This window comes from Meleagris gallopavo, chromosome 15, assembly GCF_000146605.3.
Source record: "Meleagris gallopavo isolate NT-WF06-2002-E0010 breed Aviagen turkey brand Nicholas breeding stock chromosome 15, Turkey_5.1, whole genome shotgun sequence".
NCBI classification, from domain to species: Eukaryota; Metazoa; Chordata; class Aves; order Galliformes; family Phasianidae; genus Meleagris; species Meleagris gallopavo.
Window position 1 is genome coordinate 8,372,510 of NC_015025.2, and position 11,505 is coordinate 8,384,014.

Below are 11,505 nucleotides of genomic sequence, written 5' to 3' on the forward strand. Positions count from 1 at the left end.
GCGGCCCTGCGGGCGCGACTTCCTCTTCCTTCGCGCTCCCGGCCCGCAGCGCCGAGCTGTCCCGCACGGAGGGGCTGCAGCAGCTGCCGTAGGGCCTCGGAGCGAAGCGCCGGGCGGGGACGGCGCGGCCCTGGTGGAGGATCCGCGTGTTGCGTCTGCGCCCCGGGACGTGACGGCTTCTTGTCGCTTCCTCTCTCTGACGTCCCTCTGCTCCGCAGGCACTAACTAACAGGCTCTCCCGCCGCTGTTTCTCTAACCCTGAAGGAACTGTCCTCAGCCCCGTCCCTTCGGCTCGGCTCTTTGTTGCCTCTTTTGGACCTGAGTGGGTTTTGTGCCTGGAAACTTTTCTGTTCTCGGGGGTGTCTCTGAAGTATCTTCTAGATGCGTCCCTAAGCGTTGGAAAGCAGGGGAGGGACGCCAGCAGATGACCTACAATTCTGCTCAAATTTGATCATTTAACAAAGGTGACTGCAGCACTGCTGTCTCCTGATGCTACAGTAACACTGTATTCACTGATTGCTCTTCATTTTAGAGACGAAAATCCAACCAGGAACACCCGCAGAAAGCTCTGTTGGATTAGGCTGATCCATTTTCTAGCAAAAGTCAACTTAGATCTTAACTGGCCCATGGCTTTCGTTGCCTGGGTTAGCATTTCCAGGCAGTGTCTCCAGTCTGTGGCACTGCCTGCAGACGGCCGCTCCTGCAGCTCCATGCAGGCTGTGCAGCTCTGTGTGGGAGAAGAACAGTTGATTGTTGATGGATAACATGTGAGAATTCTTTTAATGCATGTCACGAAGGAGTTGGACCTTGCTGTCCTAACAAGAGGTGTTGCTACTCAGTTCAGGGACTGGTGTGTATTGGGAAATCCCTTTTTGGAAGAAAAAGAAACAATCCTCCATTTTCCTGCTGAGTTCCATGGGCTGCACAGATCTCTCAGCATTAGAAACTCTCATTCCCTTCCCTCCCATTTCAAGCTGGTTTGTGTGCAAAGCTGCAGGTTCACCTCTCTGTCAGTCTCTCTGCTTGGCTGTTCCTTCTCACCTTAGTGATGGTTTCTGTCTCAGTTTTCTTTTGGCAAGAAAGAAAATGCTGTGCCTGCAGACAAATCCGAGGGGCCTTTGAGATGTTATTTTCTTTCCCAAAAGAAAGCAAAACAAACTTAGGAAATTAGAAACTTCTGTCAGCAGAGTATTGCAGATGGAGAAAACAGTTTATTGTTGGCATCAGAAAATCCAGCTTTGATAACTCGCTGGTGCGAATGGCTGTGAGATGGAGCAAGGACACTGTGTAAGATTTTACTCCTGCTGTACTTCTGCCTGGCCAGGCTGTGTCAGCTGTGCCCAGCCATGGCCCCTGCAGCTCGCTCAGCTGGGAGAACTTAGAGTGCTGATGCTGAGTCAGTTGCATGTGATCAAAGCAGAACTCATTCCTGGTGGTTATTCCTATATATCTTGTGGTCAGTCATAACATGAGACCTAACCAGCTGTGTCTTTCCTTCCTTTCTGCAGTGTTATCAACACAATGCTGGTGACGTGTGCTGTTTGCTGCTACCTGTTGTAAGTATAAATAACACTTTGCCTCTTATCAAGGCACATTTTCGCTGCACAGAATTTAGGAGGAAATTTGAGCAAATGAATCAGATCTTGACATGTGCCGTTCTGTGACACCTCCTAGCATTCTCTATTCTAAAGACCTCCAGTCTTGCTGATGGAAATGTTTTTGTGGTGATGGAGACTGCAGTAAAATAAACGGAAATTCTTCTGGTTGTTCTCTGACACCTGTTTTAGCCAAAATTGTACATGCCAGATAATTTGTCACGCTTGTGATACTTTGATATATTAACAATTTCTGTTTTAAATGTGACCAGTATGTTCTGCCACTGCCTGCTTTCTCTGTATAAAAATGAGTAGAAGACAAACTGACTTACATTACTGATACACTCCTGATAGCATGCATTTGTCAGGAGCTGAGCCAGCTGTACCTGGGGTCTGCGGGAGAGCACAGACTTCTTTCTCTGCATCTTTTTTTGCTGCGTTCCAGGAGAGGTGCTGGGCTGCCTGAAGCTGTATGGACGTTTGATTTATGTTAGTTATGTGATCTCCAGCTTTATATAGGCTGTGAAGGCCTCCCTGTCCTGCGTACCAATTATTTAGCCTCACCTTGTGCCAGGTCCCAAATGCTCGTGGAAGTGTGGGCTCCTGGGTGCTCCCTCTCACGGAGCTGCAGCATTCGGGTGGCTGTAGGACTCTGCTGGCAGTGTGTGGGGGAGTGCTTTTTTTTGGTGGTGTTTTAAGTTTCTGTTTCTCACTGAGGTCTTTCCTACGCTGTGTTTTAACAGAAATAGTGACCTACTCTTTCAATTCCTCCGAGTTCAGGATTGTTTTATTCTCTTGTCCTTGTTCTTTGAGGCTGGGCAGTGTCTGTGAAGTCAGGGCCCTGAGACAGCCTCAGAACTTCAGGATGATGGTGTGGGATTTGTCACAGAGCTCTGAAGTATTTCACTTCTCAGCTTAGTGGTTTCTGCACTGAAGCAGATCCATTACAAATCTCATTAGTGTGATTGATAATCTGCTTTTACCTGGCAATGGGCGGGGGCTCCTCTGCCTTCCTTCTTCATTTTGTCTGTTGTAACCTGGGTTCTGTATTTCCTTTCTGCAGTTACGCCATGATAAAAGAGAAGCAGCAAAATCTTACTAAGCTGTCGATAATTATATCCAAATATAATAGAAGTTATACATAAATTGCTCCAAAAGTAATGTCTGCTATTTATTTCCGTGGAAACAGCAGCAGCTACAAATAACACTCTTTGATAGAACAACTGCTTGACTACAAAATACTGTTTCTCAACATGATCACCTCCATTAGCTGTGCATTCTCACCAGCAATGAACAAGAGCCTTCATGCTGCGCTCATAGAAATCAGACTCAATTTCTGTTAACTGGTTTTTAAAGTCAGTCACGTTCACCTTGTACGTATTTCTGTGTTTAGATTTAGGGGATCGTTCTGAATAGCTATGTTGATTGCATGGTATTAATTTGCTTTTTCTGTACAAAGGTTTTCCACATGCAAGTGTGTGATCTGTGTACAGATGATGTGCCACAGCACTTTTTGAAGGAGAATATACAAGCCTCGGAAATCTGATAAAAGAAAAATCCAAGTGTACAGAGAGTTATTGCTGCAGAAATTCTGGGTTGCACCGTTTTGTGAGGTGCTCTTAAGGTCTGAATCTATTCTGCTGTTTACAAAGCAGTGCCTGAAGCGGTGCCATGATGTCCTGCTGCCAGAGGACAGGATGTCTGAGAAGCGATACGGTTTGCTGCTGATTCGTAGAGGATTAAAAGATGCTTGCCCAATTTGACATTTAAACAGAGATAACAGGACCTCAATTTGTGACACACAGCACAGACAGATGGCAGTTATGGCAGAAGGACCTTTCAGAAATCTTTCTGGTAGAACAGAAGGGACTTTAATTTCCTTGTATGAGCTGGGTAATTAACAGGAGCAGTTATAACCGGTATCCGGCAGAGCTGGGGGACCTGTGGGTGGCTCGAATGCCATACCTGATTTTAGCAGCTCAGAACACGAGCTGTTGCATGCCAAGGCTCGCTTTGTTCCACTTGGAACGCTGCATTTTGTGTTGTGCTGTCACGATAAATCGCTCTATCGAGCAGCATCACTTCAGCAATATGTAGGGAAAGCTTTTCCCTGGCTTATCTTAAGTGCTGGGGAGCCGCAGGGCTCGGTGCCTGGCTGTGCTTTCAGCCCTTTGGTGCCAGCAGTGTGAGTAGGAGGTGTGTGCTATTGACCTGTAGTGCCACTGTGTCTCAGAGCTTGGGCATCCAGCACAGCCCCCAACAAATGGCTTCTGGAAAGTGCCTGGTGCTTGCCTGGAGCGTGGCTGTACAGCTGGGTCACGCCGATACTCGGAATGTGCTTCCAGCTCATTTAATTCACAGCCATGCTGAGCTGATCTTTGGAGGCATGGAGAGGTGAGAGATTGGTGCACAGAGTTCCTTCCTTCGGGTACAGAGGGAGGAGAATAATGTGCTTTAACAGGCTTTTGGTGTTCCTGTCCTCCTCCCACTGCTGTTAGCTCAGGACGCTGCAGGCAGATGGCACAGTGCTCTGGCACCCCTTTCTTCTGCCTCTAATTAACCATTGCAAAATAAATTCCGTTTGATTTCCAAGAGCTAATTTGCTTTTACCTTAATAGCAAACCTGAAGGATGTCAACCTGACAGCTGTTGGCTGCTCCCATTGGTACCTTGCTGCTGTTCTAGCTGCTCTGTGAATGCTGCTCTGTGTTGCAAGGCTTGCGTGGCCGATAGACTGCTGCAGGTCTGCTCTTCGTTAACAGGAGCCCTAATTTGTGCAAAACTAAAAGCAGCATGGAAAATAAATACTTGTCAGTTGTAAGAGGGTGGGTGCGTTTTCTTTAAGCCTGGCCAGCATCCTTCCCTGTGGCTGTTCCAGCCGCCTCCCAGCTGACCTGCGCCTCGTCCGCTGCTCAGAGCATCAAGGTTTGTGTGGAATTTTCCATGACTGCCTAAGCACTCTGATACATTTGTGGCAGCTCCCATTACAAAGCCGCTCTGCTTTTTCTCCTCCTTACAAAGCGTTCTAGAAATAGCAGATAGATGAACCAGTGTGTGTGCACTAAATGTGTTTATACAGTTAGTATTTAATGTAGATTTAAATCCATGGAAGCATTCACGACTCTTTCTGAACCTTGTAATATTTACAAAGCAAATGTATCTCGTAACAGTGGAGTATTTATTTCTGTTTAGCTTTCCTGGATGTTTTCCACAGGCTGCATTCCTCTTGTTCTGGGTGGTGGCTGTGGCTCCTGCCGTGCTGCTTTGTGAGCTGCTCCACTGACAGAATCCCCGGCTCTGAGCACAGGGGTTTGTTGTCACACTGATTGATGATTATTTTTTGTTCCTGTGTGTCTTCTGAGTAGTCCTGCTCCAGGCTTGCCAGAGGGGTCTGCAACACACTGAAAATAATGGCCAGTGAGAAAGAGCAGTTTCTCGTATATTTTTCTGTCCTTTAAAGGATGCTTCAAAGGCACCAAGAAAGAGCCAACTCTTTGTGTTTCTATATTCTGAACCCATACGTTTCACGTATTTCCTGGCAAAGGAGAAGTACGTGGGAGAAATGCTGTCAGGTGGTTCTGTACTGCTGCAGGCTGGCCACGACCACTTGTATCAGGTGTGGTATCAGGTCTTCATTGATAGTATCCAGTGTGCATGTGAGCTGGAGCATGACTTTGCTCTGATACTACACCTTCCAAAACACTGTCTTTTCCCCTCTCGATAGGTCGTGTGCTTTGGCCCAGCCCTCCCTATACCATAAGCTGTGTCCTTTGGCTGATGTTCTCTTTCTCGGGTTGTTTGGTTGTCTTGCAGTTGGCTGATTGCAATCTTGGCTCAGCTCAACCCCCTCTTTGGGCCGCAGCTGAGCAATGACACGATCTGGTACCTTAAAGTTCACTGGCCTTAAGGATGGTGGTTCCCTGCTGTGCTGCACTGCTCTGACTGGGTGAGTATGGTCAGATCTGTTAATGCATTTGGTGTGTTAAATGGCTCAGCAGCAGTGGAAGCAGGGGTTCAGAATTGCTGGGGTTTGGGACTGAGAAATCTCTCTTTCTAGAGATTGCAACCAAACAAATGTCGGCTGTTAATTGTGACCGGACACCGTGAAAAGCCCAGGCTGAGTTTCTGTGCAGTTACTGCCTCTGCTATCATGGCGTGTGGGACTGCTTTCAGTAAACAGGTGTTTGTAGGGAAGACACTACGTTTCTTCACCCTACCAAAACCAGCTGGAAGGGAAACGTTCTTCTATTAACAGCTAGCATGAATGGATTTCCTCATTTTTACTAATGAAGCCCCTCTTCCAGCCAAGCAGCCTCTCATCCAAGCATTGATTCCCAAGGCAGAGCACAGTGTTGTTCTTTCACTGGGGAAATCTGAGAATTGCAGCAGTGGCTCTCAGTCTCCTGTCGATGCAGAGCATTAGCACCCAACCTGCAGGTGGCTCTTCTGTTCCTAATGGTGGTATGAGCAACCTGAATGGCAGATGAGCCTGCTGCTCTTTACCTGGCAGTGCTGCTGGAATGCTATTGTGGCGTTTCTTCAGGCCTCTCCTGGTGTGACCTTATTAAAAGCAGCATGATGACTTCAGGTATCTCTGTGAGGGCAGCATTTAGAATTAAATGTTCGAGTGAAGGTTTTGTTGTGGAATGAAGTACCCGTGGTTTTAGTTCTTACACTGGTAGCACTGAGTAATTCAGCACTGTTAACCTTTTTTACCTGTCTTGTTTCTGTGGCTTTTCTCCCACTTTTACAGTTCAGTTGCCTATTCCTTTGCTTTTGTTCACAGGAGTCCAGCAGCAGCAGACAAATGACAATTGATGTTATAGTTCAATTAAATGCTGGCTGTAGAGCAGTCTGTAAATCTACCCTGAAGCAAAGCTCTGCAGATTCAAAGTAGGATTCATCTGAGCTGTGGTAGTGTCAGACTGTGGGATGTGTGTACGCTTGCATCTTTTTTTAAGCATCAAGCAGAAGCTAAAGGTAGACTTGGTCCTGCTTCGGGTGGAGGCTGTGATTAAGTACATCAGTCAAACTGAATTTCCCAGGTGCATTTCCACTGCTCGCGTGTGTTAACACAAAATTAGTTGGCAGAAGCAGAGAGCAATCTATTCTGGTACTGGGCACACGGATTCCTGAATCCCATGGTTCCCTGAGACCTAAAATTGAACTGTAATTATCTGAACAAGTAGATGCCTTGGATTTTAAATGTGGGCTTATCTGGCTGATAGATGAACTGGGTGTTGCTACCAGCAAAGACAAACGGGAGTTGGGTTACGGTGTCCGTAGACTAAATGTCTGCAGAGAGGATGGGGGCTTACCCTGCTCTGCTTTCACCCCTTGGAGAGAAGTGTTTCCCAGAGAGCTGCAGTACGTTTGCGCTGTGGAAGACAGGGATCCAATGCAGTCTGGGGCGGACAGAACACCGATGTGAGGAGCTGACATTTTTAGACTTTCAAATGGAGAATGCAAGTTGTATGTAGCACTCATTGTGTAATATGAAGTAGTTTTTTTTAATCTTAAATACGTCTGGTTTCGTTGACTTAATTTTGGAATGAAATGAAAGTTCATTTCCTTAGGAAAAAGACTGCTTTAAGAAAAAAAAAAAAAATAGTATAGGATAATGCTCCACTGTTAGCTACCATGTTCTTTCTTGCCTTGAGGTAGAAATAAGCTGCTCCATGGTTGAATTAGAATTACTTGTGCAGTGCTGGGTGAGCCGGGCTGCAGCGTCTGGCACTGCTGTGTGCTGATGCACTTGAAGGCTCTGGATGAGTTTCTCACTAGGCAGGAGCTGTCAGTTAGATTACATCTGAAGGAGCTGCGTTATCTCTGTGACATTGCACAGCACTCCATAAATGCATCCACCGTTTCTGGTTTTGCCCAGTTATTTTTGGCTTTTAAGATGTGCTTTGGCAGCGTTCGAGTTGCGTACGCTGTGTTCGTTTCTGCCTCCAATCTCTCCTTCAGCTGAGCTGTGGATGGATTACTATGGGCAGGTTGCAGTTACAGAGAATGAAGTGGTAACTACCAGGGAAGAGAGACTGTGTTTAAAAAGGAAGATAAGTATAAGCAAACCTGTTTCACTTGACTAATAGAGCAGGCTGAAAAATACTTGTGGGATGCTTACCACATCCTAATGAGGAGTGCCTACAGATGCTGACTTGCTTGGTATTTCTCTGTGGTCACTATCCCTCTAATTTAAATGATGATGATGTCTGAGATGACTGTCTATATAACCATGTTCGTGGCTTGAGAGCAATACGTAACAACACGCAGCTCTACTAAATATGGGCTGTAGCCTCTTTCCTTTTAATCAGTGAGATGTAATGCCCACTGTTCGTCTGAAATTTGTCACTGCAGTCTGTATTCTCAGACCAGGAACTGCCTTTATGCGAGTGCAAGAAGGTCCATCATCTAGATGACTGGATGCTCTTACTGCAGACATATTTAAACCTCTCTGGAGGCATAATAGTTCTGTAACTGCAGTAACTTCAGCAAATTAAGCCATGAAGAAAGAAAGGAAGGAGAGATTAATCTCCTAAAATAAATTACCTGCAGTTCTCGATAATTTTTTGTGCGTTTGTGGAATGCAAATAGTTGTGGATAACTCAACAACTGGGTCTTCAACTAGTTAATCACCTCCATGGAAGCAAATAATTAAATTGCCTTTTGCTTTGCAGGTAAAGAAGAGATTTCCTTCAGATGAAAAACCTCCACAGATCCAAAGATGCCCTTAACATACCTGGTTGGATACCAGTCCTGCATTAATGCCTTAACGCGTACATTGTGCTTCAGATGGCTTGGTGAAAGCCCTCTATTTTTCCTACTTTACGACCTAACAGTGTGCCTAACCTGACTCCTTCAGTACTGTACACTTTTATCTGTTAACTTCAGGTATGATTAAAGTTTCTAAAGTTTCTACAGGGACATTGCCAGCTTCCCTGTGCACTTTACTTGCTCTGTAGGAATGCTGTATCTCAGAGGTTTGTCTCTAGCTGTTCATTCCTGTTCTGTTTGACTGCACTTGAAAAGAAATGTCTTTAAAAGAAATGAAACTGTATGAGGAGAGAGAAACAATGCTGCCACATGTTGATGGCATTTATTTTTTAAAAGGAGTTGTGGTTTTGGGAAATGTGGTCTTAAATTTCTCATACCGGGAAATAAAAGTAATCTTCTGCTTTATATGGAATGCTCTTGTGCCATGTTTAACTCTTCCACTGTTTTAATTGTGCAGCAGTTAGCTGGCGTTCAGCTGGGACTGCTGCTGTGCTGAAGGAGCACACTGCTGCCTGTACCCACACTTCTCGGGTAGCTCTAAAACAGAACAACATGACTGACGAGTTCTGCAGGGAGCAGTGTTTGCTTGAGAGCCTCTCCTCCGTGAGCTTCTCACTGTCTGATCCCAGAAGGGCTAACTAGCAGAGGTGATGTGACTGGCTTGAATCGAGTGTAAATAGTGGCTTTGACAGGAGGTGAATTTACTCCCTGGCCTTCTTGGAGGTCGCGTATAGTAGCGAGCAGTGTGGAGTGAGCTGAAGTCACAACAGTGGTATTAGGTGGGGTGACATACGCACGTGGGATGGGGGGGGAAGGTGGAGGGGCAGAGCCCACATAGAGGGCTGCTGCAGCTCTGGGGGTGAATCGAGTCAGTCATTTGCCAAGGAATAACTTCAGAAATACAAACCCTGCTTTCATTTGCAGGAGTCTACACGTATACTTTCTTAGCTCCTTAAATCAAGTCCAGAAAACTAGCAGTTTTGCCTTGCTTTGTTATATTGTTATGCATAGGGATGGAGCATTTTTTCCTTCTAAATATGCAGTTAACTTGTTTGGTGGGATGGTATTCATTACTGTACAGGAAATTCTGAAATCCTTACAAAAGGCAGTAACGTGGTAATCAGAAACAGGCAGCATGAATTGCAGAAGCAGTAACACTTGGTAGTATAAATAAGTACAATGACTGTTGGGACTGGAATGGTGATTATTATTTTTTTCCAAGTTAACTAGTATTGAAAGCTGTATTTTAACATGCAAGGAGTTGTACTCCACCATGCCACATAGTTTGTGGAAAAAGAATTCCTAAGAAAATTGGAATCCAGAGTGAGCTTAGTGAAAAATAGGTATTTTTTTAATTGTGTGGGGAGAGGGATAAGATATGTTGAAGCATTTCTCCTTCCCTCCCTTTATGACATCAAGACACTGTTAGGGAGTTCTTAAATACATTGATCTGCTGTCGAATTTAAAGTCAGGTGAGTAACCCAAAAGGAAAACATCCACTGACTAGAAGTGGTATTGTTACATTGGCATTTTAACCTTTTTTTTTTTGTCGTCGTTTAAAACAAGCTTTCCATTTTAGGTTTCAAGCGATCGCTGTTAAGAAACAGGAAAGTAAACTAGGTCCTGGGGTGTGTTTTGATGTTTTGCTGCTGGTGAATCTAATGCTAAGAGCTAATTAAAGCCGGAGCAAACAAGCCATACTTTGCATTTATATTTAGATGCTTTCCAGATAAAGAAATTTCCCTTTATCTGAATGCTTAATATTTCCTCTGGAACAGATACCCACAAGTAGCATGATTAAATAAGTTACGAGATAATGTTTTATTTCTGTTCTGCTGAACGTTGTGTGTTCTGTTGTCTGCATTGTGATCGTCTGCTGCATGTGTGCCAGGAATTAACGCGGCTTCTGAGAAGGTTTTATTTTGCATGACTGCAGGAAATTAGAACAGACAGATTCAATCGCTGGTGTTTAACACACAATGCAGGTATCAAAGCCTGTGACAGTTTCTTGCTTTGTGACAGCAGAAGACAATGGAAAATGTTAAAATATACATGAGGAAAGCTTGCTAGTGCTTGAAACAGATAGAAAGCCAGCATCTGCAGGGGAATGGTCTGACTTCCAGGTGTGTTTTGATGTTTTTCAGAGGTTAAATATAAAATATGGAGGGTTAAGGAGGCAGACTCCATAGAGACATCTTGGAGCTTCAGGTCACAAACGCTGACAGCCTCTGTGTTTCAGTCAGTGCCGCATTACGTGCTTTTAGCTTGTTTGAACTGCCCAAACAGTGCTGACAGAACACCTGCACAGGAAAGTGCTTTGAGAATTCCATGGCATTTTGTTTCTTCCATTGAGAACGATGGAAATGCTTTACTCTTGCTCCTGGTCAGAGCTGCTGGCTGCTCCTGCAGCTGTCCGGGCAGTGGGAGCACAAGGAGGGCAGTGTGAGGTGGTGGGAGGGGATGGGGTCAGTGGGGGTGAATGAGGTACGAAAGCGTGTTTAACACAATAAAAAAATATCATTTACAAATTATAAGGAAAGAACCGGACTTTAGTAATGTCTTCTTTTGTGTCTAAGTGACTGTGGCCATGCCTTTGGCTGTAGGCAGCAGCAAAACTATAACGCAGTGCTGAGAGGATGCACAGTAAGTATGTAACTCTGAGCAGGAGTCTCTCATCCTCCTGCCTCAATGCGTTCTCCCAAGCTGGATGTGCAGAGGGGAAGAGCAGGAGCTGCTCTTTGCACTGCCGGTAGCGGAGCAGACCCTCTCCCCGGGGCTCCCTCGATAAAACAGGGTGCCCCACCCGCACCACCACAGCGCGCACTGCTGAGGAGCGGCCCGCCACCGCGCCTTAAATACCTCTCCCCTCCCTCCCGCCCCCGCGCCTCATTGCCGTCACGTGACGGAGGAGGCCAGGCCCGGTGGTTTCCCATTGGCCAACGCAGAAGCGGGCGGCGATTGGCTGGTTTCGCCTCCCCCTCCCGTCCTTCCCACGTGAGGGGGGCGAGTCACGCGATTTCCGGGAACCCGTCAGGAAGGGACATAAACAAAACAAACCCCAAAGCCGCATGGAGGGTCCGGGCCGGAGCGCGCGGGGCGGCGCCCCCTGCTGAGCCCCGACCTCTCGGTGAGTG

General features: G+C 46.0%; 2 protein-coding genes across 4 annotated transcripts in view; both read left to right on the forward strand.

The window, feature by feature from the left end:
- Window positions 1–1,258: 1,258 nt before the first annotated feature.
- Window positions 1,259–8,776, forward strand: ATP6V0E1 (ATPase H+ transporting V0 subunit e1). Its single transcript, XM_019620306.2, has 4 exons — window positions 1,259–1,287; window positions 1,509–1,556; window positions 5,408–5,540; window positions 8,275–8,776. The coding sequence occupies exons 1-3, from the start codon at window positions 1,259–1,261 to the stop codon at window positions 5,499–5,501; spliced, it is 171 nt and encodes a 56-aa protein (XP_019475851.2). The 3' UTR covers window positions 5,502–5,540; window positions 8,275–8,776.
- Window positions 8,777–11,366: 2,590 nt separating this feature from the next.
- Window positions 11,367–11,505, forward strand: part of CREBRF (CREB3 regulatory factor) — a 20,488-nt gene continuing 20,349 nt past the window's right edge. For all 3 annotated transcript variants that reach the window (XM_010718959.3, XM_010718958.3, XM_010718957.3), the window contains exon 1: window positions 11,367–11,498. The gene's annotated coding sequence lies outside the window, so the exon portion shown is untranslated. The remainder of the gene's footprint in view (window positions 11,499–11,505) is intronic.

Coding starts and splice junctions, on each gene's coding strand:
- ATP6V0E1 (XM_019620306.2), top strand. CDS start 1,259: ATGGCTGTGAGATGGAGCAAGGACACTGT. Junction 1,288..1,508: donor AGATGGAGCAAGGACACTGT/GTAAGATTTTAC, acceptor TCCTTTCTGCAG/TGTTATCAACACAATGCTGG. Junction 1,557..5,407: donor GCTGTTTGCTGCTACCTGTT/GTAAGTATAAAT, acceptor GTTGTCTTGCAG/TTGGCTGATTGCAATCTTGG.